At 38.4% G+C, this 23607-nt stretch overlaps 2 protein-coding genes and 1 long non-coding RNA gene across 5 annotated transcripts; all 3 read right to left on the minus strand.

The window, feature by feature from the left end:
• Positions 1 to 331: 331 nt before the first annotated feature.
• Positions 332 to 5521, minus strand: si:cabz01074944.1 (SLAM family member 6). Of its 3 annotated transcripts, XM_043244939.1 has the most exons (9): positions 5188 to 5521; positions 4985 to 5051; positions 3749 to 4072; positions 3366 to 3632; positions 3167 to 3271; positions 3020 to 3081; positions 2579 to 2653; positions 2315 to 2397; positions 332 to 1717 (listed from the first exon to the last, which is right to left on the minus strand). In XM_043244939.1, the coding sequence occupies exons 2-9, from the start codon at positions 5046 to 5048 to the stop codon at positions 1702 to 1704; spliced, it is 996 nt and encodes a 331-aa protein (XP_043100874.1). In that variant the 5' UTR covers positions 5049 to 5051; positions 5188 to 5521; the 3' UTR covers positions 332 to 1701. The 3 variants fall into 3 exon arrangements, with proteins under 3 accessions (XP_043100874.1, XP_043100873.1, XP_043100875.1); XM_043244938.1 differs by having other exon boundaries at positions 4985 to 5521; XM_043244940.1 differs by having other exon boundaries at positions 2288 to 2397; positions 4985 to 5521.
• A 5429-nt stretch (positions 5522 to 10950) lies between these two features.
• LOC122349041 lies at positions 10951 to 13391 on the minus strand. Its single transcript, XR_006251392.1, has 3 exons — positions 12736 to 13391; positions 11512 to 11833; positions 10951 to 11395 (listed from the first exon to the last, which is right to left on the minus strand). It is a non-coding gene; the product is annotated as an uncharacterized LOC122349041 (long non-coding RNA).
• Positions 13392 to 18601: 5210 nt separating this feature from the next.
• Positions 18602 to 20311, minus strand: LOC122349032 (SLAM family member 6-like). Its single transcript, XM_043244956.1, has 3 exons — positions 20174 to 20311; positions 19304 to 19627; positions 18602 to 19187 (listed from the first exon to the last, which is right to left on the minus strand). The coding sequence occupies exons 1-3, from the start codon at positions 20235 to 20237 to the stop codon at positions 18910 to 18912; spliced, it is 666 nt and encodes a 221-aa protein (XP_043100891.1). The 5' UTR covers positions 20238 to 20311; the 3' UTR covers positions 18602 to 18909.
• Between the last annotated feature and the right edge of the window lie 3296 nt (positions 20312 to 23607).

The raw sequence follows: 23607 nt of genomic DNA on the forward strand, positions 1-23607 counted from the left end.
GTCAGTTATTTTTGACAGAAATGAAAACGAGGCTGTTTTAGAAGCACAGAGCGTTCAATGGATTCCACTGTTGTTTGACAACATGAAGGTTTTCTACTAAAAACTACTACAAAAATGACTAAAAGTTGTGAAAAAGGACCTTTATAAAATGCATCGTCTATACCTCACAGCCTTGTTTTCATCCTGGTGCCTAACCTGACTCAAGTATATAAGGATTGTAAGATGACCAGCACCAGATTCGCTGACGGGCGGCACGAGAAAAATACAGTTTATGTAAAAAACATATATACATATTAGTTTTTGTATATTAGCATATTTTAAAAAACGTATGTTCAAATATAAGATGTATGTTTATTTGCAACAGTTATGCTAACAGCAATAAAAATACATTTATGGCATTAAAACAGCGACACCCATGTTCGTTGTCATGGGAACGTCCCAGCTAAATATAACCAGGAAATGACATCACCCCCTTTGACGAGTGCATTCCAGACGACGGAAAATGCCCGTGAACCGTTACACCCCTAATATCGTTACGTGAAAGACGTTTAAAGGATTAGTTCACCCAAAACTAAAAATTAGCCCATGTTTTACTCACCCTCGAAGCAGGTGTATACGACTTTCTTCTCTCAGACGAATCCAGTCGGAGTTTTATAAAAATTGCCCGGGCTCTTCTAAGCATTATGTGTCTTTGTGCAACAGTCCAAAACACGGCTCTGGAAGAGCGAATAAATATTTATTTTATTTTTTATGATGGATTTATATTGCTACATTTGGACTGTTGAGCAAAAACACCCACCGAGACATTTTTACTTCGGGAAACACACATTATTAATGCCTCGCTCTACATCCCTAACTCCACCTAATGCCTAAACTGAACAAATACTGCACTATTACTAAGCAGCGAAGTAGGAGTGTATTGAGGGGTTTCCTATTCTAAAGTGTTACTTAAAGTCACATACGCCTAGAATGCTTTGAGGGTGAGTTAAACATGGACTAATTTTCATTTTTGGCTGAACTGATGCTTTAAGGACATAGACGGCGGGTCGAGAGTCTGGCTGATGAGTTAGTCATCTCGGATGGATGTCAAATATATAATAAAAATATAGTGGCATTATTTCTGAGAGACTGACCAATCGGTAAATGCCTAATTATAGTGAGGGGAAGTGACTTTTAATGCTCTTGTCTCAGCAGTCTGAAAGCAGAGAGCAGCTGACTGACTGCAAAGGCTGTCTATATACTCCTACACACACAGAAAGACATTATTACGATGTTCCAGGTGTGAACACGCTCAGTTACTACATGGTTCTTCTTCTGTTACGGACAACCGTAGAGTGCGATATAAGATGTTATTAAAGGGACAGTTCACCCAAAAATAAACATTTGATGTTTTAGATATATATGTGCATATTCCTGCAGATTCTTACATACAGCGCCCATAGAAAAGCTCTATGCTTATGTATCTATGTGCAGAGCGCAAAGAGGCTTCATGCAATGGATGTTATTTAAACATTGATATGAATGATGTTCAGTTTCTCACACAAACCAATTGTTTTGTGTATTCAGAGTTTCATTTGGACTTGTCCGTGCATGTTTTTCACTCTCTAACATTGTGTGTCCATTGACTTGCATTATATGACTGACAGACTGCAAAGGGTTGAGTTAAAAATCTTCGTTGTGTCCCGCTGAAGAAACGGTCACCTACATCTTGGGAGCCCTGGGGGTAAGCAGATAAACATCAGGACTTCATTTTTGGATGAACTTTCTCCGGTTTTCGTCTTTGGTCTCAATATTATTGCTTTACGTTTAATTTTAATGCATATCAATAAGTGAAACGAAGCAGTTCAAATTTAAAAGTTTGGATTCAACTGTTAGGTAACTTTTATACAGCCAGGATGCATTCATTTATTCTGCATGGTATATATAAATACAAACACATGCATGTATATATTTAAGAAAAATATAATAATTTTAATATATAAATGTATACATATACAATTTTTTTACAATTTTTACCATATTTTTGATCAAATAAATGCAGCCTTGCTGAGCTTAAAAACCTTTTGGGAATCTTCCTGATCCCAAACCTTTGAATGATGATGTGTGTAATGTAATATTGTGTTGCACTGTGAATTCTGCATATGTAGAAAATAATCTGCTTTATATAAAGTGTTTCAACGGGATACATGTAATACACAATGCATTTGATGCAGAGTTCAAAGGTAAACCAACGCAGCCAATGATGCACACAGCAGGCCGAACCAGAATAAAGAGGGTTAAACGTTACATGAAGCGCCGTCTGTGCCTCACTCACAGGACTTCCTGGTAAGGAGAGGAAGTGCTGGTGCTGACCGCAGGGTGACGCTGATAGTTGATTTTGTCGTACAGTGTTTGAGGCTGCGGGGGGAGTAAATGTGACGTTAGATTCCAGAGAAAAGCTTCGCAAAAAGCCCCCAGCTTCTCCAAACATGTGTCACAGTGTGTCAAATTCAATTAGCATTCAATTATGGCTTGTTAGTAAATACGTGCAATGAGAATAATTAATAAAAATAAGGAGGACGCATGCAAGTACGCTCACCAAGTTCTGTGAGAGTTTCGTATCATCCACCGTTTCATAAATGGACATCCCGTTTATAACACTTTCAGAGCGTTTCTGCAAGAAAGATTAAATCTGGTTAACTAGACGTTTATCAGCATTTCCATGCCACAAATTAAGTTCATCTGTGTCTAGGAAGTAAAAAAAAGAGTGTGTCCTGCTACAGTCTTTCTACTTCAGTATTCCAGGTTTAATTCAATTATTTGTGAAAACCTTTACATTACTCTTTTTTTATTTTTGTCGTTTCTTGCTCAGGAAATTGCAGGTAGATTTCACAAATAGCTACAAAGAAATGTAACACTTTGCATATTAAAAGGAGATAGTATTCTGCGACGATGGCAAAATGTACATTTTTGGGCCTTTAATGATCTGAAACGCGGGGCTTCAAAAAGATAAGGATGAAGCCAGAAACGAGGCGCTCACCTTCGCCGGGCTAACGTTCACGTCTTCGTAGACTGTAATACCAGCCTCGCTTTCTGACGGCCCTGAAAGAGAGTAGAAGCAGCTGTGAGGTTGTGAGTGAAATGCTGTACGCCTCCTGCCCTGTTTGTACACACTTGTTCAACACACCTCTCTTGTTCCTCCACCTGCAGCACGCGGCGAGCGCTCCGCAGAGAACGACCACAGCGACGACACCGGCGCCTACCGCCATCAGCACATACTTCTGAGGAAAACCTGCGGATATGAACACAGTTGCACGTTACGTAACGCTTCAGATGATTCTAAAACTCTGTTTCAATCGTTAGAAAATGTGAGACGTTTGGTGTACTTGATCCGTCAGATTTCCTTGTGCACACTACATCCTCAGTAGTGCTCTTGATGCTGACGTTGTTCCTGGCTGTGCAGGTGACTGTGTTTTTCTCTTCTGGACCGAGAGTGATGTTCAGGTCAGATCCTTGAGTCCCGATCTGATGACCGCTCCAGCTGTAGAAGGTCCCGGGATCATCAGACGCCGCACACCGGAGATGAAACAAGCAGATGTTTTGAGATTGCAGCCAGGAATAATCGTACTGAATGTTCACCTCTCTGATGAGATCTGAAGGAGAATGATATGAGAAAAGTCTTTTAACTTCATTTAAACAACCATGAACATATTCAGCGTCACATCTTCAATATGCACAAACAGAATAAATATCAAGTCATTAAACTCACCATGAACATGTAGCTCAATCCGTTTGGTTGTGTATTGTGTAATATGTGTATTATTTACTGCTAGTGCAACAATAGAGAAGCTTCCAGAATCCTGGAGTTTAAGGTTTGTTACTGTTACGCTAATATTGTCTTTATACAGCTTTAGCCTTCCTGAAAATAATTCAGGTTTAGCTATTCTGAAATCATTATTTTGGTACACAGCAAAATCACTCTCATGATATTTCCATTGTGCTTCAAGATCTTTTTTTGGATATTCAGCGATTAATTCCAGTGAGTCTCCAACAGCTTTGTGCACGACCTCCGTCTCTGGATCAACACACGACCCTGCAACACAGAACAAACAACAAATGCTGACGCACTGTCACTAATTCATGCCATAATTTTCACATTTAACATGCTTCATTAAATATCTGTTTGACAACAACAGCAGAAAAATGGAAAAAAAGGAACAGAAAGCTGATAAATAATAAATAAGTCATTAGACTTCATTATATCAGCGCAGACCATCTCACGGTTCCTCAGCTAAAAATATAAAAAATCAGGCTAAAAATAACATTATACCCATTAGATATGGATGCATTTGGTTTCATTTGGTCTTTAAAATGTAAATGTTCAGTGTACAATGACTCTGTTCTTTATATGAACTTCCGCAGTTCATGCTCTGTAAGGAAATGTATCATAGCAGCACTTCCACCTATTACACTGCAATTTCTTCACAGGTCTATTTTTATGTTTATGGTAATTTCATGTTCTCCTAAACTCTTATTTACTCAGCTTCATCGGTTGCGTGTGGTTTTTTTCTCACATTTTTCACATTTTTGCCATTTTGGCGAAATAATACTGAACAACAAATCAATGTTAAACCACGTTTTTGGGTCAGTTCAGGTAAACTGGGACACTTTTTGTCGTTGAAATGACTGGAGAAATGTCTCCATTAACCTGATTTCACACAGTAATGCTGGCTTCAACAGAAGAAACGCTCTATTACAACTAGCCACAGTCTCTATAGATAAGGCTTGAGGTTTCCTGAGTCTAACAGCATTCATTACAGACGAAATACTGATGCTACCTTAACATGCATGATCTTTTACCTCAAAAAGTGTAGTAAAAAGCAGCTGCAAGCATGCATTATATATAATGTTGTATTTATTAAGCAAGCATAGTTAATTTCATTTACTCTGCCACAGCATTGTATATTTGAGCAGTTTTATACATTAGTGATCATTAGTGACTCACCTTGCAGAAACAGAGCCAGAAGAACTCCTAAAACGGAGCAGCAGGCCTCTTTAAAGACGTTCATGACCTGAAGTTTAGATGACAGACTGAGGCATCCGAGACAGCACAGATACAAAAGAAGAGAGAAAAGCAGACTTCCTCACAACGACTGGTCTGCCTCTCACAAACAACAACAACACACAAAAGAGCTCTGCTAACCAGACCTTTAAGAAGCACCTCCTGAAAGCGTTTGGGGTTTAGGGGCTTCCTGGTCTCAATTTACTTTGCACCTCCCACCATTAGGGTCTAGAGCGAGAGCGGAGGCGTTTCATCCCCCGGCTCCGAAGTGTGCGGGAAGTCAAGGTTCAGCATACATGAGCTCAGAGGGAGCGAAAGTGAAGTGAAATCCAAGAGGAATAAGGAAGTTTTAGAAAAAGAGTCTCTCGTCGTTAAAGCTGCTGGTGTGTCAGAGTTGAAAAAGAGAAAATGACATTAGTTTGCATACCCCGACCGCAGAATAACCAAACTCGACCAACCACACTTTCGTAGGGTGCCAGCGCAAAAGCGACTTTCTCAGCCTCTCACGTTCAAGCGAGAAGGAGCAAGAAGTGTGTCTGTGAGAAACACCCTTTGATGTCTCTGCATTAGATCAGTTTTGTAACTGGGCAGGACACAGCAACGCCTCCGTCAAAGGAAGTGAAACTCACAAAGATAGAGGCTTTAGTTCTGAGGAAAGGTTTTAGTCAGGCACATAGCAGAAGAGCTGGATCCTGTCAGGGGGGAGGGACAGACACATTTATTCCAGTAATTATTTTTTTTTATTCATGAGTATTGTGCTTTACTAGTATTTAAAATGCAGGGCTTCGCACTTGAAATAATAAACTGGGTCATTCTATTATTCTAAATCGTTTTGCGCCTCTTTACACCACTTACAAGTTATTTATTTATTTATTTTTATTACATGGCCAAGTAAAGTATATGGTAAACCATATCAGATTTTGTAGTCACAGCAGTAAGTAGTAAACACACACACACACACACACACACACACACACACACACACACACACATTATATGTGTGAGAGAGAGAGTTGTTTGTTTCTGTGAAATATGGGGACTTAGACTTCTATTACAGTTATACCAACCAAAATATAGTTATATATATATATCTATATCTATATCCCTTGTACTTCAGAAATTATTCCAGACATACATAATTTACCATTTTTACCATTTCTTTTACATTTGTACAAGACAATAACACATACAGTCTGTACAGTATAAAAACCATTATACCTATAAAAATGGAAACACTATATATATATATATATATATATATATATATATATATATGTGTGTGTGTGTGTGTGTGTGTGTACCTGGTACTTATCATGTTATGGGGACCAAATGTCCCTACAAGGATAGGAATACCAGTAAATTTGTTGGGACATGTTTTAGGTCCCCATGAGGAAACATGCTTATTAAACATACAGAGTAATTTTTTTTGAAAATCTAAAATTACTTTTACAAATTCTTGTAGGGGGTTTAGGTATAGGGTTGGTGACAATAACGCAGTTATTTTTATATGTACAGTATAAAAATCATTATGCAAAACATGGAAACCCAACAGACTAATATTAGCTTAGATGCGATTCTTTGTATGATGTAACGAGTACATCGTGTTTTAGGACTAGTGTTCCCGGTTCCAGCAAATCTAAGTAATGCAGCCTAAAAACCCTTTAACGGATTTGAATAATAAAAGTGTGTTGGTGTGTTATGTGTAGGCTAGGTTACAAAGATGTGTCTTTAATCTAGATTTAAACTGATAGAGTGTGTCTGCCTCCCGAACAGAGTTAGGGAGATTGTTCCAGAGTTTGGGTGCTAGATAGGAACAGGATCTGCCGCCCGCAGTTGATTTTGATATTCTAGGTATTATCCAATGGCCAGAGTTTTGAGAACGCAGCGGGACGTGCAGGACTATAATGTGATAAGAGCTCGCTCAAGTATTGAGGAGATAAACCATTCAGGGCTTTATAGGTAATTAATACGATTTTAAAATCTATTCGATGTTTGATAGTGTCACACCGTCACTTCCCACGCCTACCGATCCCGTCACCTGGACTCGTTCACAATCACCGGAGTACTAATCACCCGCACCTGCTGTCACTCACCAGCACTGGTATAAAGCAGACATTCACCATTCAGTCTGTGGCTGATCTCAAGGTTACATACTTGAGTTTACAACTCCCGATTCACCTGCCTGCCTGCCTGCCTAAGTTTCTACTCGTATTGGAATTACCAGATAAGGAATTGACTTTTGTGTTTCAGTTTTGAACCTCGCTTCCCTAAGACTCTGTTTTTGTTTATGGCGCGGAGCCACCAGGAATGTTTACCATTAAACTCTCTCTTCTTTGATTCCAACTACGTTTGTTTCATTGAGCAGAAAATGACAGATAGGGAGCCAGTGCAGTGTTGATAGAACCGGGCTAATATGATCATACTTCCTAGTTCTAGTAAGGACTCTAGATGCTGCGTTTTGGACGTGCAGAACATACACCCAATAAAGCATTACAGTAATCTAACCTTGAGATCATAAACTGAATTAACATGAATTAACAGTTCTGCATTTGACGTTGAGATCATAGGTCGTAATTTGGATATAAAATTTGGAACAAAAAGATTGCTGTTAAACAGCACACCTAGGTTCCTAACTGATGATGAAGAATTAACAGAGCAGCCATGTGTTCTAGATTATTATATGTGGGGTGTTTAGGTCCAATTATTAGCACCTCCGTTTTTTCAGAATTTAGCATTTAGCATTACTCATCATCCAGTTTTTCTTGTCGACTATGCATTCTTTTAGATTCTCAATTTGGTGTGTATCAGCGGGCCATGAAGAAATATAGAGCTGAGCATCATCAGCATAGCAGTGGAAGCTAACACCACGTCTCCTGGTGATATCTCCCAGAGGTTCAACGGTCCTAGCGCTGAGCCTTGAGGCACTCCATATGTAACAATATGATACCTCCTCATTTACTGCTACAAACTGATAGCGGTCAGATAAAAACAGTTTGAACCTTGCTAATTTAAACCTTTCTATTCTCTTCAAGAGAATGTTGTGATCGATAGTATCGAATGCTGCACTAAGATCTATTAGCACTAACAACGAGATGAAACCACAGTCCGATGATAGAAGCAGGTCATTAGTAACTCTAATGAGAACCGTCTCAGTACTATGGTACGGTCTAAATCCTGATTGAAAATCCTCACAAAATCCAGCAAGAACATACCCATAATACACTGTGACTCCATTTACACTGACTCCGTTCACTCCCTACATTATAGTGGACCAATATTGGGAATGAGTGGGTGATTTTGAACACAGCAGAGTCTGGCCAATCACATGTCACGTCCAAATGTTGACCACATGATGCTGCAACTATATAAATAAATTTATATTAAAATTTAAATAAATGTAGGCATCTATATATATATGCAAAGTCTATTTTACAGTTTGCTTTCAAGTTTGATATAAGATAGCTCTATATTATCACTGGAAGTAGGATATTAGATCATTTGTCTCTCTGAGGGCAGGGTTGAGCGGTCGGCACTGTTCATTGGTGGGATTTTTAACTTCACGTGTCATTTCAGATGTGATTTTTGAGTAGGAAGTGATCTGGATAAACAACAGCATCAATTCACACTGTACATGTTTGGCACATGATCCTGGTTAAGAGTGTAAAAGCGTAACTTCTCAGTGCTAACCATATCACGAGGGCGCAATATTTTTTTCCCAGGGTTAAAAGTGAGTTAAAGGTCCTCTCAGGGGTAAAATGTAGGCCAAGGATGCTCAACTCTGGCCCTTGAAATAAAATGCAATGCATTTAGGCTTTAAGCAGTGCTTAAAGTTCGCTCCATCTCTAATCAAACACACCTGAACAGCTCGACATCACCAAAGAGCGCCTTTCGTCCCTCACAACTCTCAATTTTGGATTTGATTTTCCATTCACTTTATGTCATGTCATAAATAGCAGACACCCAAGTACTATAAAAACATATTAACTGACACAAATAAGATATAGCCACCCATGTATTACTTCTAAATAGATTTTCATTACAAAGTATATTTCCTGAAAGATATGACTTCCCTTTCCTATATATAAGTAATATATTGACATCCCTTATCATATTTATTTTCTCAGCATTAACTACAAATAAATGCTACTCTTCGTGTTAAAGTCCACTTTGTCGAGTGGCAGACAGAGTGGACGTCTTGAGCTTCAGTTAGCACGTTAGCGTACAACAAACTGTGACTAGCTAAATATCACTTCTGGCGTATGTTACGCCGACAGGGTGGACATTGGCAAAGCGATTAATCAAACTCTTGCTAAGAAAATTGGTAAAGTCACCAAATTCACCTCAGCCGTTGAGAACCCCGCCTCTCTGCAGACGACGTAATAAAAGTGACCAATCAGGGCGTTTTTACACCATGTCACCTGGAGACCGGATGTACTGGCCATCGAGTCCCGGGACATTCCCTGTGGGTCGGTCAAGTACATAATTACTTTTCAATTCAGCAACACATTCATTTAATAGTCATTATTAAGAATTCAGTGATATCGATCATTATTTGTTTCTGTTCTGTTCTATTTATTTATTTATCTGCTCCCTTTAAGGTCCTATAACCCTGCAAAACATTCAAGAGAAAAGCTGAGGGTAGGTTTAGGGTAGGGTTAGGTCATGGTAGAGAAAATGCCCACTTTTGCTCTACAGAGACCTCCATCTCCAGTAAATCAGTTGTCCTGAAGTCACTAAAGGGGACGGCCTTTTTCTTAAACAACCATTGTATAAATAAAAAATATAAAAACCAATGAAAACGGCAATATAGTTTTTACTACCAACGATCATTACACTCTTATTAAACAAAATATTAATAGGAGAACAAACGTTTTTCATTTCATGACTTGACAATATTCTGCTATCATTCAAAGCGTGTCAAAAGAGTCAAGTAATGCTTTTGTTATAAATATAAAACACCCTTTAAGCATTTTGATGTTAACATAGCAAATGAGTTACTGTATTTATGCGTCTTACAGTGCTATTTTGATCAAGGTTGGAGAAAGTGTACCTCGAGGCTGATGGTACCAGTTGAGGACCATATCTAGGCCATATAGTAAAAAACATCAGTAAAAATTTACCGCATGTGTTTGTTGTGCCATCTTGTGGTTAAATTGCAGTTAGTCTGCTCAGGAAAACAGAAGACGTAGATCTTATTCATCGTTTTTGGTTTTGTGGGAACCTTCAGAAGTTCTGGGTTATGGTGAGAAGAACCTAACGTTATCGGTTGTGATCCAAAACATGCGTTGCTTGAGATAAATGATGACAGTATCACAGACAAACATAAAAAGACACTGCAAGTTCCTAACGTTTCGTGCAAAGGATTTTTTCCTTTTAAAGCAGTCAATAAATAAAGCCCCTTTATAAGTGCTGTGCAGGGTTATACTGGGAAATATATAATATATCATATTTTGTCATCTGAACAAGGAAGTAGGCATAACAAGTCTGCCACGCTTTTTTTCTGACATCTTCTTTATGTTTACAGATGTGACGTAATAACGCAGTGCCGCGCTTGAATGTTTTGAGATATATATATATATGTGTATATGGGTCGTAACATTTAATGAGGTTAAAATATGTGTGAGGCTTATTGGAGTATAAAATATCTAAGACATATTGTTTGTATGATTATTTCATTCCCCATTTAATTTCATTTCTTTCTCAGATTGATTTATTGTAAGAGCCATAATAATTGAAAACATTTCTGTTTTGTTTGTTTTGTATTTTTCTCGTCGGTTGAAATGAGTACATTTTTAAAGAAAGTGCTTTTGGTTTTAGATTCAAGTTCAAGTTCATCTTATCAAAAATAAACAAGGAAATATGATAAATAAAAATGCAGTACTGGTGACTTGAACAGATTTTTCTTTTAATTGGGCCCATGTTGCTCTTAATATATATACATCCTAAATATCATGCTAAATAATTTAACAAGATCATTTTAGAGCTATTTAAAAAATACACATAATCTCCAAAATACACAGGCCTTTTCTTTGCTTGTCTTTATTTCAAAGTAAACCTTTTTGTATCCTTAGAGAAGTTAAGCCTTTACACAGAACCTTTGACCCTTCCTTGTGCACACTACATCCTCAGTAGTGCTCTTGATGCTGACGTTGTTCCTGGCTGTGCAGGTGACTGTGTTTTTCTCTTCTGGACCGAGAGTGATGTTCAGGTCAGATCCTTGAGTCCCGATCTGATGACCGCTCCAGCTGTAGAAGGTCCCGGGATCATCAGCCGCACACCGGAGATGAAACAAGCAGATGTTTTGAGATTGCAGCCAGGAATAATCGTACTGAATGTTCACCTCTCTGATGAGATCTGAAGGAGAATGATATGAGAAAAGTCTTTTAACTTCATTTAAACAACCATGAACATATTCAGCGTCACATCTTCAATATGCACAAACAGAATAAATATCAAGTCATTAAACTCACCATGAACATGTAGCTCAATCCGTTTGACTGTGTATTGTGTAATATGTGTATTATTTACTGCTTCTCCAACAATAGAGAAGCTTCCAGAATCCTGGAGTTTAAGGTTTGTTACTGTTACGCTAATATTGTCTTTATACAGCTTTAGCCTTCCTGAAAATAATTCAGGATTAGCTTTTTCAAATCATTATTTTGGTACACAGCAAAATCACTCTCATGATATTTCCAGTGTACTTCAAGATCTTTTTTGGATATTCAGCGATTAATTCCAGTGAGTCTCCAACAGCTTTGTGCACGACCTCCGTCTCTGGATCAACACACGACCCTGCAACACAGAACACACAACAAATGCTGACACACTGTCACTAATTCATGCCATAATTTTCACATTTAACATGCTTCATTAAATATCAGTTTGACAACAACAGCAGAAAAATGGAAAAAAGGAACAGAAAGCTGACAAATAATAAATAAGTCATTAGACTTCATTATATCAGCGCGGACCATCTCACGGTTCCTCAGCTAAAAATATCAAAAATCAGGCTAAAAATAACATTATACCCATTAGATATGGACGCATTTGGTTTCATTTGGTCTTTAAAATGTAAATGTTCAGTGTACAATGACTCTGATCTTTATATGAACTTCCGCAGTTCATGCTCTGTAAGGAAATGTATCATAGCAGCACTTCCACCTATTACACTGCAATTTCTTCACAGGTCTATTTTTATGTTTATGGTAATTTCATGTTCTCTCTAAACTCTTATTTAATCAGCTTCATCGGTTGCGTGTGGGTTTTTTCACATTTTTGCAATTTTGGCCAAATAATACTGAACAACAAATCAATGTTAAACCACGTTTTTGGGTCAGTTCAGGTAAACTGGGACACTTTTTGTCGTTGAAATGACTGGAGAAATGTCTCCATTAACCTGATTTCACACAGTAATGCTGGCTTCAACAGAAGAAACGCTCTATTACAACTAGCCACAGTCTCTATAGATAAGGCTTGAGGTTTCCTGAGTCTAACAGCATTCATTACAGACGAAATACTGATGCTACCTTAACATGCATGATCTTTTACCTCAAAAAGTGTAGTAAAAACACAGCTGCAAGCATGCATTATATATAATGTTGTATTTATTAAGCAAGCATAGTTAATTTCATTTACTCTGCCACAGCATTGTATATTTGAGCAGTTTTATACATTAGTGATCATTAGTGACTCACCTTGCAGAAACAGAGCCAGAAGAACTCCTAAAACGGAGCAGCAGGCCTCTTTAAAGACGTTCATGACCTGAAGTTTAGATGACAGACTGAGGCATCCGAGACAGCACAGATACAAAAGAAGAGAGAAAAGCAGACTTCCTCACAACGACTGGTCTGCCTCTCACAAACAACAACAACACACAAAAGAGCTCTGCTAACCAGACCTTTAAGAAGCACCTCCTGAAAGCGTTTGGGGTTTAGGGGCTTCCTGGTCTCAATTTACTTTGCACCTCCCACCATTAGGGTCTAGAGCGAGAGCGGAGGCGTTTCATCCCCCGGCTCCGAAGTGTGCGGGAAGTCAAGGTTCAGCATACATGAGCTCAGAGGGAGCGAAAGTGAAGTGAAATCCAAGAGGAATAAGGAAGTTTTAGAAAAAGAGTCTCTCGTCGTTAAAGCTGCTGGTGTGTCAGAGTTGAAAAAGAGAAAATGACATTAGTTTGCATACCCCGACCGCAGAATAACCAAACTCGACCAACCACACTTTCGTAGGGTGCCAGCGCAAAAAGCGACTTTCTCAGCCTCTCACGTTCAAGCGAGAAGGAGCAAGAAGTGTGTCTGTGAGAAACACCCTTTGATGTCTCTGCATTAGATCAGTTTTGTAACTGGGCAGGACACAGCAACGCCTCCGTCAAAGGAAGTGAAACTCACAAAGATAGAGGCTTTAGTTCTGAGGAAAGGTTTTAGTCAGGCACATAGCAGAAGAGCTGGATCCTGTCAGGGGGGAGGGACAGACACATTTATTCCAGTAATTATTTTTTTTTATTCATGAGTATTGTGCTTTACTAGTATTTAAAATGCAGGGCTTCGCACTTGAAATAATAAACTGGGTCATTCTATTATTCTAAATCTTTATTTGCGCCTCTTTACACCACTTACAAGTTATTTATTTATTTATTTTTTATTACATGGCCAAGTAAAGTATATGGTAAACCATATCAGATTTTGTAGTCACAGCAGTAAGTAGTAAACACACACACACACACACACACACACACACACACACACACACACACACACACACACACACACATTATATGTGTGAGAGAGAGAGTTGTTTGTTTCTGTGAAATATGGGGACTTAGACTTCTATTACAGTTATACCAACCAAAATATAGTTATATATATATATCTATATCTATATCCCTTGTACTTCAGAAATTATTCCAGACATACATAATTTACCATTTTTACCATTTCTTTTACATTTGTACAAGACAATAACACATACAGTCTGTACAGTATAAAAACCATTATACCTATAAAAATGGAAACACTATATATATATATATATATATATATGTGTGTGTGTGTGTGTGTGTGTGCGTACCTGGTACTTATCATGTTATGGGGGACCAAATGTCCCTACAAGGATAGGAATACCAGTAAATTTGTTGGGACATGTTTTAGGTCCCCATGAGGAAACATGCTTATTAAACATACAGAGTAATTTTTTTTGAAAATCTAAAATTACTTTTACAAATTCTTGTAGGGGTTTAGGTATAGGGTTGGTGACAATAACGCAGTTATTTTTATATGTACAGTATAAAAATCATTATGCAAAACATGGAAACCCAACAGACTAATATTAGCTTAGATGCGATTCTTTGTATGATGTAACGAGTACATCGTATTTTAGGAGTAGTGTTCCCGGTTCCAGCAAATCTAAGTAATGCAGCCTAAAAACCCTTTAACGGATTTGAATAATAAAAGTGTGTTGGTGTGTTATGTGTAGGCTAGGTTACAAAGATGTGTCTTTAATCTAGATTTAAACTGATAGAGTGTGTCTGCCTCCCGAACAGAGTTAGGGAGATTGTTCCAGAGTTTGGGTGCTAGATAGGAACAGGATCTGCCGCCCGCAGTTGATTTTGATATTCTAGGTATTATCCAATGGCCAGAGTTTTGAGAACGCAGCGGACGTGCAGGACTATAATGTGATAAGAGCTCGCTCAAGTATTGAGGAGATAAACCATTCAGGGCTTTATAGGTAATTAATACGATTTTAAAATCTATTCGATGTTTGATAGTGTCACACCGTCACTTCCCACGCCTACCGATCCCGTCACCTGGACTCGTTCACAATCACCGGAGTACTAATCACCCGCACCTGCTGTCACTCACCAGCACTGGTATAAAGCAGACATTCACCATTCAGTCTGTGGCTGATCTCAAGGTTACATACTTGAGTTTACAACTCCCGATTCACCTGCCTGCCTGCCTGCCTAAGTTTCTACTCGTATTGGAATTACCAGATAAGGAATTGACTTTTGTGTTTCAGTTTTGAACCTCGCTTCCCTAAGACTCTGTTTTTGTTTATGGCGCGGAGCCACCAGGAATGTTTACCATTAAACTCTCTCTTCTTTGATTCCAACTACGTTTGTTTCATTGAGCAGAAAATGACAGATAGGGAGCCAGTGCAGTGTTGATAGAACCGGGCTAATATGATCATACTTCCTAGTTCTAGTAAGGACTCTAGATGCTGCGTTTTGGACGTGCAGAACATACACCCAATAAAGCATTACAGTAATCTAACCTTGAGATCATAAACTGAATTAACATGAATTAACAGTTCTGCATTTGACGTTGAGATCATAGGTCGTAATTTGGATATAAAATTTGGAACAAAAAGATTGCTGTTAAACAGCACACCTAGGTTCCTAACTGATGATGAAGAATTAACAGAGCAGCCATGTGTTCTAGATTATTATATGTGGGGTGTTTAGGTCAATTATTAGCACCTCCGTTTTTCAGAATTTAGCATTTAGCATTACTCATCATCCAGTTTTTCTTGTCGACTATGCATTCTTTTAGATTCTCAATTTGGTGTGTATCAGCGGGCCATGAAGAAATATAGAGCTGAGCATCATCAGCATAGCAGTGGAAGCTAACACCACGTCTCCTGGTGATATCTCCCAGAGGTTCAACGGTCCTAGCGCTGAGCCTTGAGGGCACTCCATATGTAACAATATGATACCTCCTCATTTACTGCTACAAACTGATAGCGGTCAGATAAAAACAGTTTGAACCTTGCTAATTTAAACCTTTCTATTCTCTTCAAGAGAATGTTGTGATCGATAGTATCGAATGCTGCACTAAGATCTATTAGCACTAACAACGAGATGAAACCACAGTCCGATGATAGAAGCAGGTCATTAGTAACTCTAATGAGAACCGTCCTCAGTACTATGGTACGGTCTAAATCCTGATTGAAAATCCTCACAAAATCCAGCAAGAACATACCCATAATACACTGTGACTCCATTTACACTGACTCCGTTCACTCCCTACATTATAGTGGACCAATATTGGGAATGAGTGGGTGATTTTGAACACAGCAGAGTCTGGCCAATCACATGTCACGTCCAAATGTTGACCACATGATGCTGCAACTATATAAATAAATTTATATTAAAATTTAAATAAATGTAGGCATCTATATATATATGCAAAGTCTATTTTACAGTTTGCTTTCAAGTTTGATATAAGATAGCTCTATATTATCACTGGAAGTAGGATATTAGATCATTTGTCTCTCTGAGGGCAGGGTTGAGCGGTCGGCACTGTTCATTGGTGGGATTTTTAACTTCACGTGTCATTTCAGATGTGATTTTTGAGTAGGAAGTGATCTGGATAAACAACAGCATCAATTCACACTGTACATGTTTGGCACATGATCCTGGTTAAGAGTGTAAAAGCGTAACTTCTCACGTAAAAGCAGTGCTAACCATATCACGAGGGCGCAATATTTTTTTTCCCAGGGTTAAAAGTGAGTTAAAGGTCCTCTCAGGGGTAAAATGTAGGCCAAGGATGCTCAACTCTGGCCCTTGAAATAAAATGCAATGCATTTAGGCTTTAAGCAGTGCTTAAAGTTCGGCTCCATCTCTAATCAAACACACCTGAACAGCTCGACATCACCAAAGAGCGCCTTTCGTCCCTCACAACTCTCAATTTTGGATTTGATTTTCCATTCACTTTATGTCATGTCATAAATAGCAGACACCCAAGTACTATAAAAACATATTAACTGACACAAATAAGATATAGCCACCCATGTATTACTTCTAAATAGATTTTCATTACAAAGTATATTTCCTGAAAGATATGACTTCCCTTTCCTATATATAAGTAATATATTGACATCCCTTATCATATTTATTTTCTCAGCATTAACTACAAATAAATGCTACTCTTCGTGTTAAAGTCCACTTTGTCGAGTGGCAGACAGAGTGGACGTCTTGAGCTTCAGTTAGCACGTTAGCGTACAACAAACTGTGACTAGCTAAATATCACTTCTGGCGTATGTTACGCCGACAGGGTGGACATTGGCAAAGCGATTAATCAAACTCTTGCTAAGAAAATTGGTAAAGTCACCAAATTCACCTCAGCCGTTGAGAACCCGCCTCTCTGCAGACGACGTAATAAAAGTGACCAATCAGGGCGTTTTTACACCATGTCACCTGGAGACCGGATGTACTGGCCATCGAGTCCCGGGACATTCCCTGTGGGTCGGTCAAGTACATAATTACTTTTCAATTCAGCAACACATTCATTTAATAGTCATTATTAAGAATTCAGTGATATCGATCATTATTTGTTTCTGTTCTGTTCTATTTATTTATTTATCTGCTCCCTTTAAGGTCCTATAACCCTGCAAAACATTCAAGAGAAAAGCTGAGGGTAGGTTTAGGGTAGGGTTAGGTCATGGTAGAGAAAATGCCCACTTTTGCTCTACAGAGACCTCCATCTCCAGTAAATCAGTTGTCCTGAAGTCACTAAAGGGGACGGCCTTTTTCTTAAACAACCATTGTATAAATAAAAAATATAAAAACCAATGAAAACGGCAATATAGTTTTTACTACCAACGATCATTACACTCTTATTAAACAAAATATTAATAGGAGAACAAACGTTTTTCATTTCATGACTTGACAATATTCTGCTATCATTCAAAGCGTGTCAAAAGAGTCAAGTAATGCTTTTGTTATAAATATAAAACACCCTTTAAGCATTTTGATGTTAACATAGCAAATGAGTTACTGTATTTATGCGTCTTACAGTGCTATTTTGATCAAGGTTGGCGAGAAAGTGTACCTCGAGGCTGATGGTACCAGTTGAGGACCATATCTAGGCCATATAGTAAAAAACATCAGTAAAAAATGCACCGCATGTGTTTGTTGTGCCATCTTGTGGTTAAATTGCAGTTAGTCTGCTCAGGGAAAACAGAAGAAGTAGATCTTATTCATTGTTTTTGGTGTTGTGGGAACCTTCAGAAGTTCTGGGTTATGGTGAGAAGAACCTAACGTTATCGGTTGTGATCCAAAACATGCGTTGCTTGAGATAAATGATGACAGTATCACAGACAAACATAAAAAGACACTGCAAGTTCCTAACGTTTCGTGCAAAGGATTTTTTCCTTTTAAAGCAGTCAATAAATAAAGCCCCTTTATAAGTGCTGTGCAGGGTTATACTGGGAAATATATAATATATCATATTTTGTCATCTGAACAAGGAAGTAGGCATAACAAGTCTGCCGCGCTTTTTTTCTGACATCTTCTTTATGTTTACAGATGTGACGTAATAACGCAGTGCCGCGCTTGAATGTTTTGAGATATATATATATATGTGTATATGGGTCGTAACATTTAATGAGGTTAAAATATGTGTGAGGCTTATTGGAGTATAAAATATCTAAGACATATTGTTTGTATGATTATTTCATTCCCCATTTAATTTCATTTCTTTCTCAGATTGATTTATTGTAAGAGCCATAATAATTGAAAACATTTATCTTTTGTTTGTTTTGTATTTTTCTCGTCGGTTGATTTTAGAATTATGGTTGAAATGAGTACATTTTTAAAGAAAGTGCTTTTGGTTTTAGATTCAAGTTCAAGTTCATCTTATCAAAAATAAACAAGGAAATATGATAAATAAAAATGCAGTACTGGTGACTTGAACAGATTTTTCTTTTTAATTGGGCCCATGTTGCTCTTAATATATATACATCCTAAATATCATGCTAAATAATTTAACAAGATCATTTTAGAGCTATTTAAAAAATACACATAATCTCCAAAATACACAGGCCTTTTCTTTGCTTGTCTTTATTTCAAAGTAAACCTTTTTGTATCCTTAGAGAAGTTAAGCCTTTACACAGAACCTTTGACCCTTCCTTGTGCACACTACATCCTCAGTAGTGCTCTTGATGCTGACGTTGTTCCTGGCTGTGCAGGTGACTGTGTTTTTCTCTTCTGGACCGAGAGTGATGTTCAGGTCAGATCCTTGAGTCCCGATCTGATGACCGCTCCAGCTGTAGAAGGTCCCGGGATCATCAGCCGCACACCGGAGATGAAACAAGCAGATGTTTTGAGATTGCAGCCAGGAATAATCGTACTGAATGTTCACCTCTCTGATGAGATCTGAAGGAGAATGATATGAGAAAAGTCTTTTAACTTCATTTAAACAACCATGAACATATTCAGCGTCACATCTTCAATATGCACAAACAGAATAAATATCAAGTCATTAAACTCACCATGAACATGTAGCTCAATCCGTTTGGTTGTGTATTGTGTAACATGTGTATTATGTACTGTTTCTGCAACAATAGAGAAGCTTCCAGAATCCTGGAGTTTAAGGTTTGTTACTGTTACGCTAATATTGTCTTTATACAGCTTTAGTCTTCCTGAAAATAATTCAGGATTAGCTATTCTGAAATCATTATTTTGGTACACAGCAAAATCACTCTCATGATATTTCCAGTGTACTTCAAGATCTTTTTTTGGATATTTAGCGATTAATTCCAGTGAGTCTCCAACAGCTTTGTGCACGACCTCCGTCTCTGGATCAACACACGACCCTGCAACACAGAACACACAACAAATGCTGACACGATATTTGTCACATTTAACAAAATATAACACGCCTATTAACATACTCAACAAATCCCAGACTGACTACAACAACAACAAAACCCATGAGAAGAAAAGCCAGGAAGTTAACAAATAATAGACCACCGGACTTTGTGCTCTTCTAAGGAAGTGTTTCACTGCACCCATTGACTCTGCAACACTTCCCCTCAACAGATGCATGTCTTTTGCACGTTTTTTGCCATTTTTATGACACAATATTTTTATTCCATAGCACTACTAGTCAAAATAAACCCACAATTTGCCACTGTTATAATGATGGTTGCAACAGCAACACAGAAAGCAGTCTATTAATAGCCACTTTCAATAAATATAGGCTTGAGATTTCCGTTGCCAAACTGTCTTTTGAGACCTAACTGTACATGATCATTTGCTTCAAACAGTAAAATTATAGTATGCAATGCATTTTAATAACAAACCACTTTAAGCATGTCTTTTTTCCCCTATAAAACTAATGGATTTCTCAAGTCGCTCACCTTGGAGAAGAAAAACCAGGAGAACTCCTAAAATGGAGCAGCAGGACTCTTGAAAGACGTTCATGTCCAGACGTTTAGACGACAGACTGAGGCGTTCGTGACAGCAGAGAAACAGAAGCGTTAAAAAAAACTAACTTCCTGACAGCATCTGACGGAAGTGCACAAACAATTAATCAACCAATACCTGCAGAGATGCTGCGTGACGTGTTGATGCAGATGAGCACGTTTCACCTCTTGAAGACCACAGATGATCAGGCCATTTCACAATGGTCAATGTTTATAGTCAGTGTCAGCGTTAGAGGACAATGCTGGTGGATTCTAGCTGATTATAATTTACAAACAATTAAAAAGACTTGAGAAGCTGAGAATAGTGTTTCAGTGCTCGTGAGATCTGTTGTTGCAAGTACTTGAAGAAACGTAACACATTTTAACAAAGTAAGATGCAGTGTGTGGTTTATATTAGATTAGATTAGATTAGATTCAACTTTATTGTCATTACACAAGTACAAGTACAAGGTAACGAAATGCAGTTTAGGTCTAACCAGGAGTGCAATAAGCAGCAAGTGCAGGATATAGGTACAAGTATAAATTACAAGTGCACATACAGGTAATATGTACAGGAGATAAATATGTATAAATTAAATTACAGATGAATGTGTTAATGAAGGGGAAATTTACACTTAGCATGTGTAAACAATTTACAGATGGTTATGTACAGGTTATACAGGATATGTCTAGACAAATTTACAAGAGTATGTACAATGGATATGTACATACATTTACAATAGATATGTACAGTGGAGTGCAATGAATGTTAAACAGTGTTAGTGAGACAGCTTTGGTAAAAAAGCTGTTCCTCAGTCTACTTGTTCTAGGAGGGAAAACAGTTTGTGGGCAGGGTGAGAGGAGTCCTTAAGAATACTGCGTGCTCGACGCAAACAGTGTTTCTTCTGGATGTCCTCAATGGATGGAAGTGGAGTTCCTGTGATGCGCTGGGCAGTTTTCACCACCCGCTGCAGTGCCTTACGCTCAGCAACAGAGCAGCTCCCATACCAGACTGTGACACAGTTTGTTAGGATGCTCTCTATTGTACAGTGATAGAAGTTCACCAGGATGGCTGAGGACAGCTGATTCTTCTTAGGTTTCCTCAGGAAGAAAAGACGCTGGTGAGCCTTCTTGACCAGGCTGGAGGTGTTGGTGGTCCAGGACAGATCTTCAGAGATGTGGGTTCCCAGGAACTTGATGCATGGGACTGGCTCCACAGCAATCCCATTAATGTGGATGGGATCATGTGTGCCTCTTCTCACCTTCCTGAAGTCCACAATGAGCTCCTTGGTTTTGGTAGTGTTAGGGAGTAGATTATTGTCTTTGCACCACGTGGACCTCCTCCCTGTAGGCAGTCTCATCGTTGTTGCTGATGAGACCGATCACCGCAGTATCGTCTGCAAACTTGATGATGGAGTTAGATCCAAACACAGGCCTGCAGTCGTGGGTGAAGAGGGAGTAGAGGAAGGGGCTCAGCACACAGCCTTGTGGTACACCGGTGTTGAGAGTGACAGTAGTGGAGCGGTTGTGGCCTGACCTAACATGCTGAGGTCTGTTGGTCAGGAAGTCCATAACCTAGTTACACAGCGAGATGTTAATGTCGAGATCTCTGAGTTTGGTGATTAACTTAGAGAGTATGACAGTGTTGAATGCTGAGCTGAAGTCAACAAACAGCATCCGTGCATAAGTGTTTTTATTGTCTATATCTGATATTTTATTTCAGTAATAAAAGACTACAGTCGTGTAAATGTAATTAAGACTGTACTTAAATGTGTTAGACTGATGTGTAGATACTCCATTAATGAAGCCGAGGTGTTCATTAAATACATTAAAAAGGTGAGAAAACATAAATAGACATTATTATGATATTATTTAACCAGATATCTTTACTTGAAAAGAACCTGAAAAGGATCTACTGACAGATATGTAAAACAACAACAACGTGTTTACGAAATGCGTTTTGCCGATGAATGCCGGATTTTATTGACATCATATTTATTCATATGAAATATTAGTATGAATAATATTAATATTCATTTACAGAAACGAATATTAAATAGACTATGATTTAACCAGACCAAAAAAAAAAAAAAAAAAAAGCGCGAGCATAGAACGTGGAGGCTGCGTGACGTCACAGTAGCACGCCGCGTTCTAAAAGACCTTGTTCGTCAGTTTTTACACATTCCTCCAAATTATCTTGCTTGATGAAGGTAGGTCTGAAGCCCAATACTTTTCTAAAGCGATTGAATTCAGTTTGAATGCACAAATCCGGACAAAAAAACAAAACAATGACTGATCCTTTCCATCATTACTGCGCCGGAAAAAAAGCGAACCGCCGTCTATTTGCACTCATTAGAAACGTTAGACGAGAAATACCATCAACAACGTTCAACCTATGCATTCAACCTGTGACTGGATTGCACAGGTTGCACACAATTAAATAGATTACATACAAATAAATACAAGAAAACATGTATAAATAAACCTATATATGCATTTTATGCAAATCTGTATGCATGCTTTATATACATTTGTTATTCTTAAAGGTCTTAATTATTCTTAAAGGTGGTGCAAGAAATTAACACTTTAGCGACTTGCCTCAGTCTCATGTTACGAACAGATTACCAAGTATAAGAAATAATTATGGTTATGTCTATCCTTCTAGATTTTGGTGTGTGCAGTTAATTCAGATGAAAAAATGAATAAGAAGGAAAAGAAGAAGAAGAAGGTCAAGTTCGACCTGGGGTGTTGTTCGGTGGATGTGATGGACTCGTCCGGTGCAGCTCCTGACGACCCTGAAAAAAAAATCCAATCTTCTTCATCCAAAAAACGCAGATTTAAAGGTCTGCGTCGCTTTTTTAGCAGAATGTTGTCATTCTGCGGCGTGTCCTCGTCTTCTGAGCGGGATAAAACATCTTCCATCCCGACTCAGAAGACCAGCGACAACTCGAGCGCAGTCGGCAGATCTTCTGAGGAGCCCCAAGAAGTAGATCTGAGTGCCAGGCCGGAGAAAGAAGAAGTCAGAGGTTAGATCATTTTAATGTCAAATCTTAACACTCGCCTAGTTTCTATACCTCTATGTCTCCAAGAAAAAGCTTGTGACATTAACATTGACGAAATCATTGTCTTCCCAGCAGAAGAAGGTTCCTCCTCGTCTGACGGTGTCAGATGTTCAGAACAAACCCCGTCTACGATGCAGACTGTGACTGAGACTGAACCCACAGGTGAGACGTAAAGCAGTTCTTTAGCTTTTATGTTGTGATCTTGCTTCATCTGATCTTCATTTAAAGGCTTTTAAAGATATATCCCTTTACTGAAAACATAAAAGAACAAGTAAAACGACAGAACATTCCTTGTATTATTTATAATATTTCTTCTCATCAGTAGTT

Source organism: Puntigrus tetrazona, chromosome 7 (assembly GCF_018831695.1).
Source record: "Puntigrus tetrazona isolate hp1 chromosome 7, ASM1883169v1, whole genome shotgun sequence".
Taxonomy (NCBI): domain Eukaryota; kingdom Metazoa; phylum Chordata; class Actinopteri; order Cypriniformes; family Cyprinidae; genus Puntigrus; species Puntigrus tetrazona.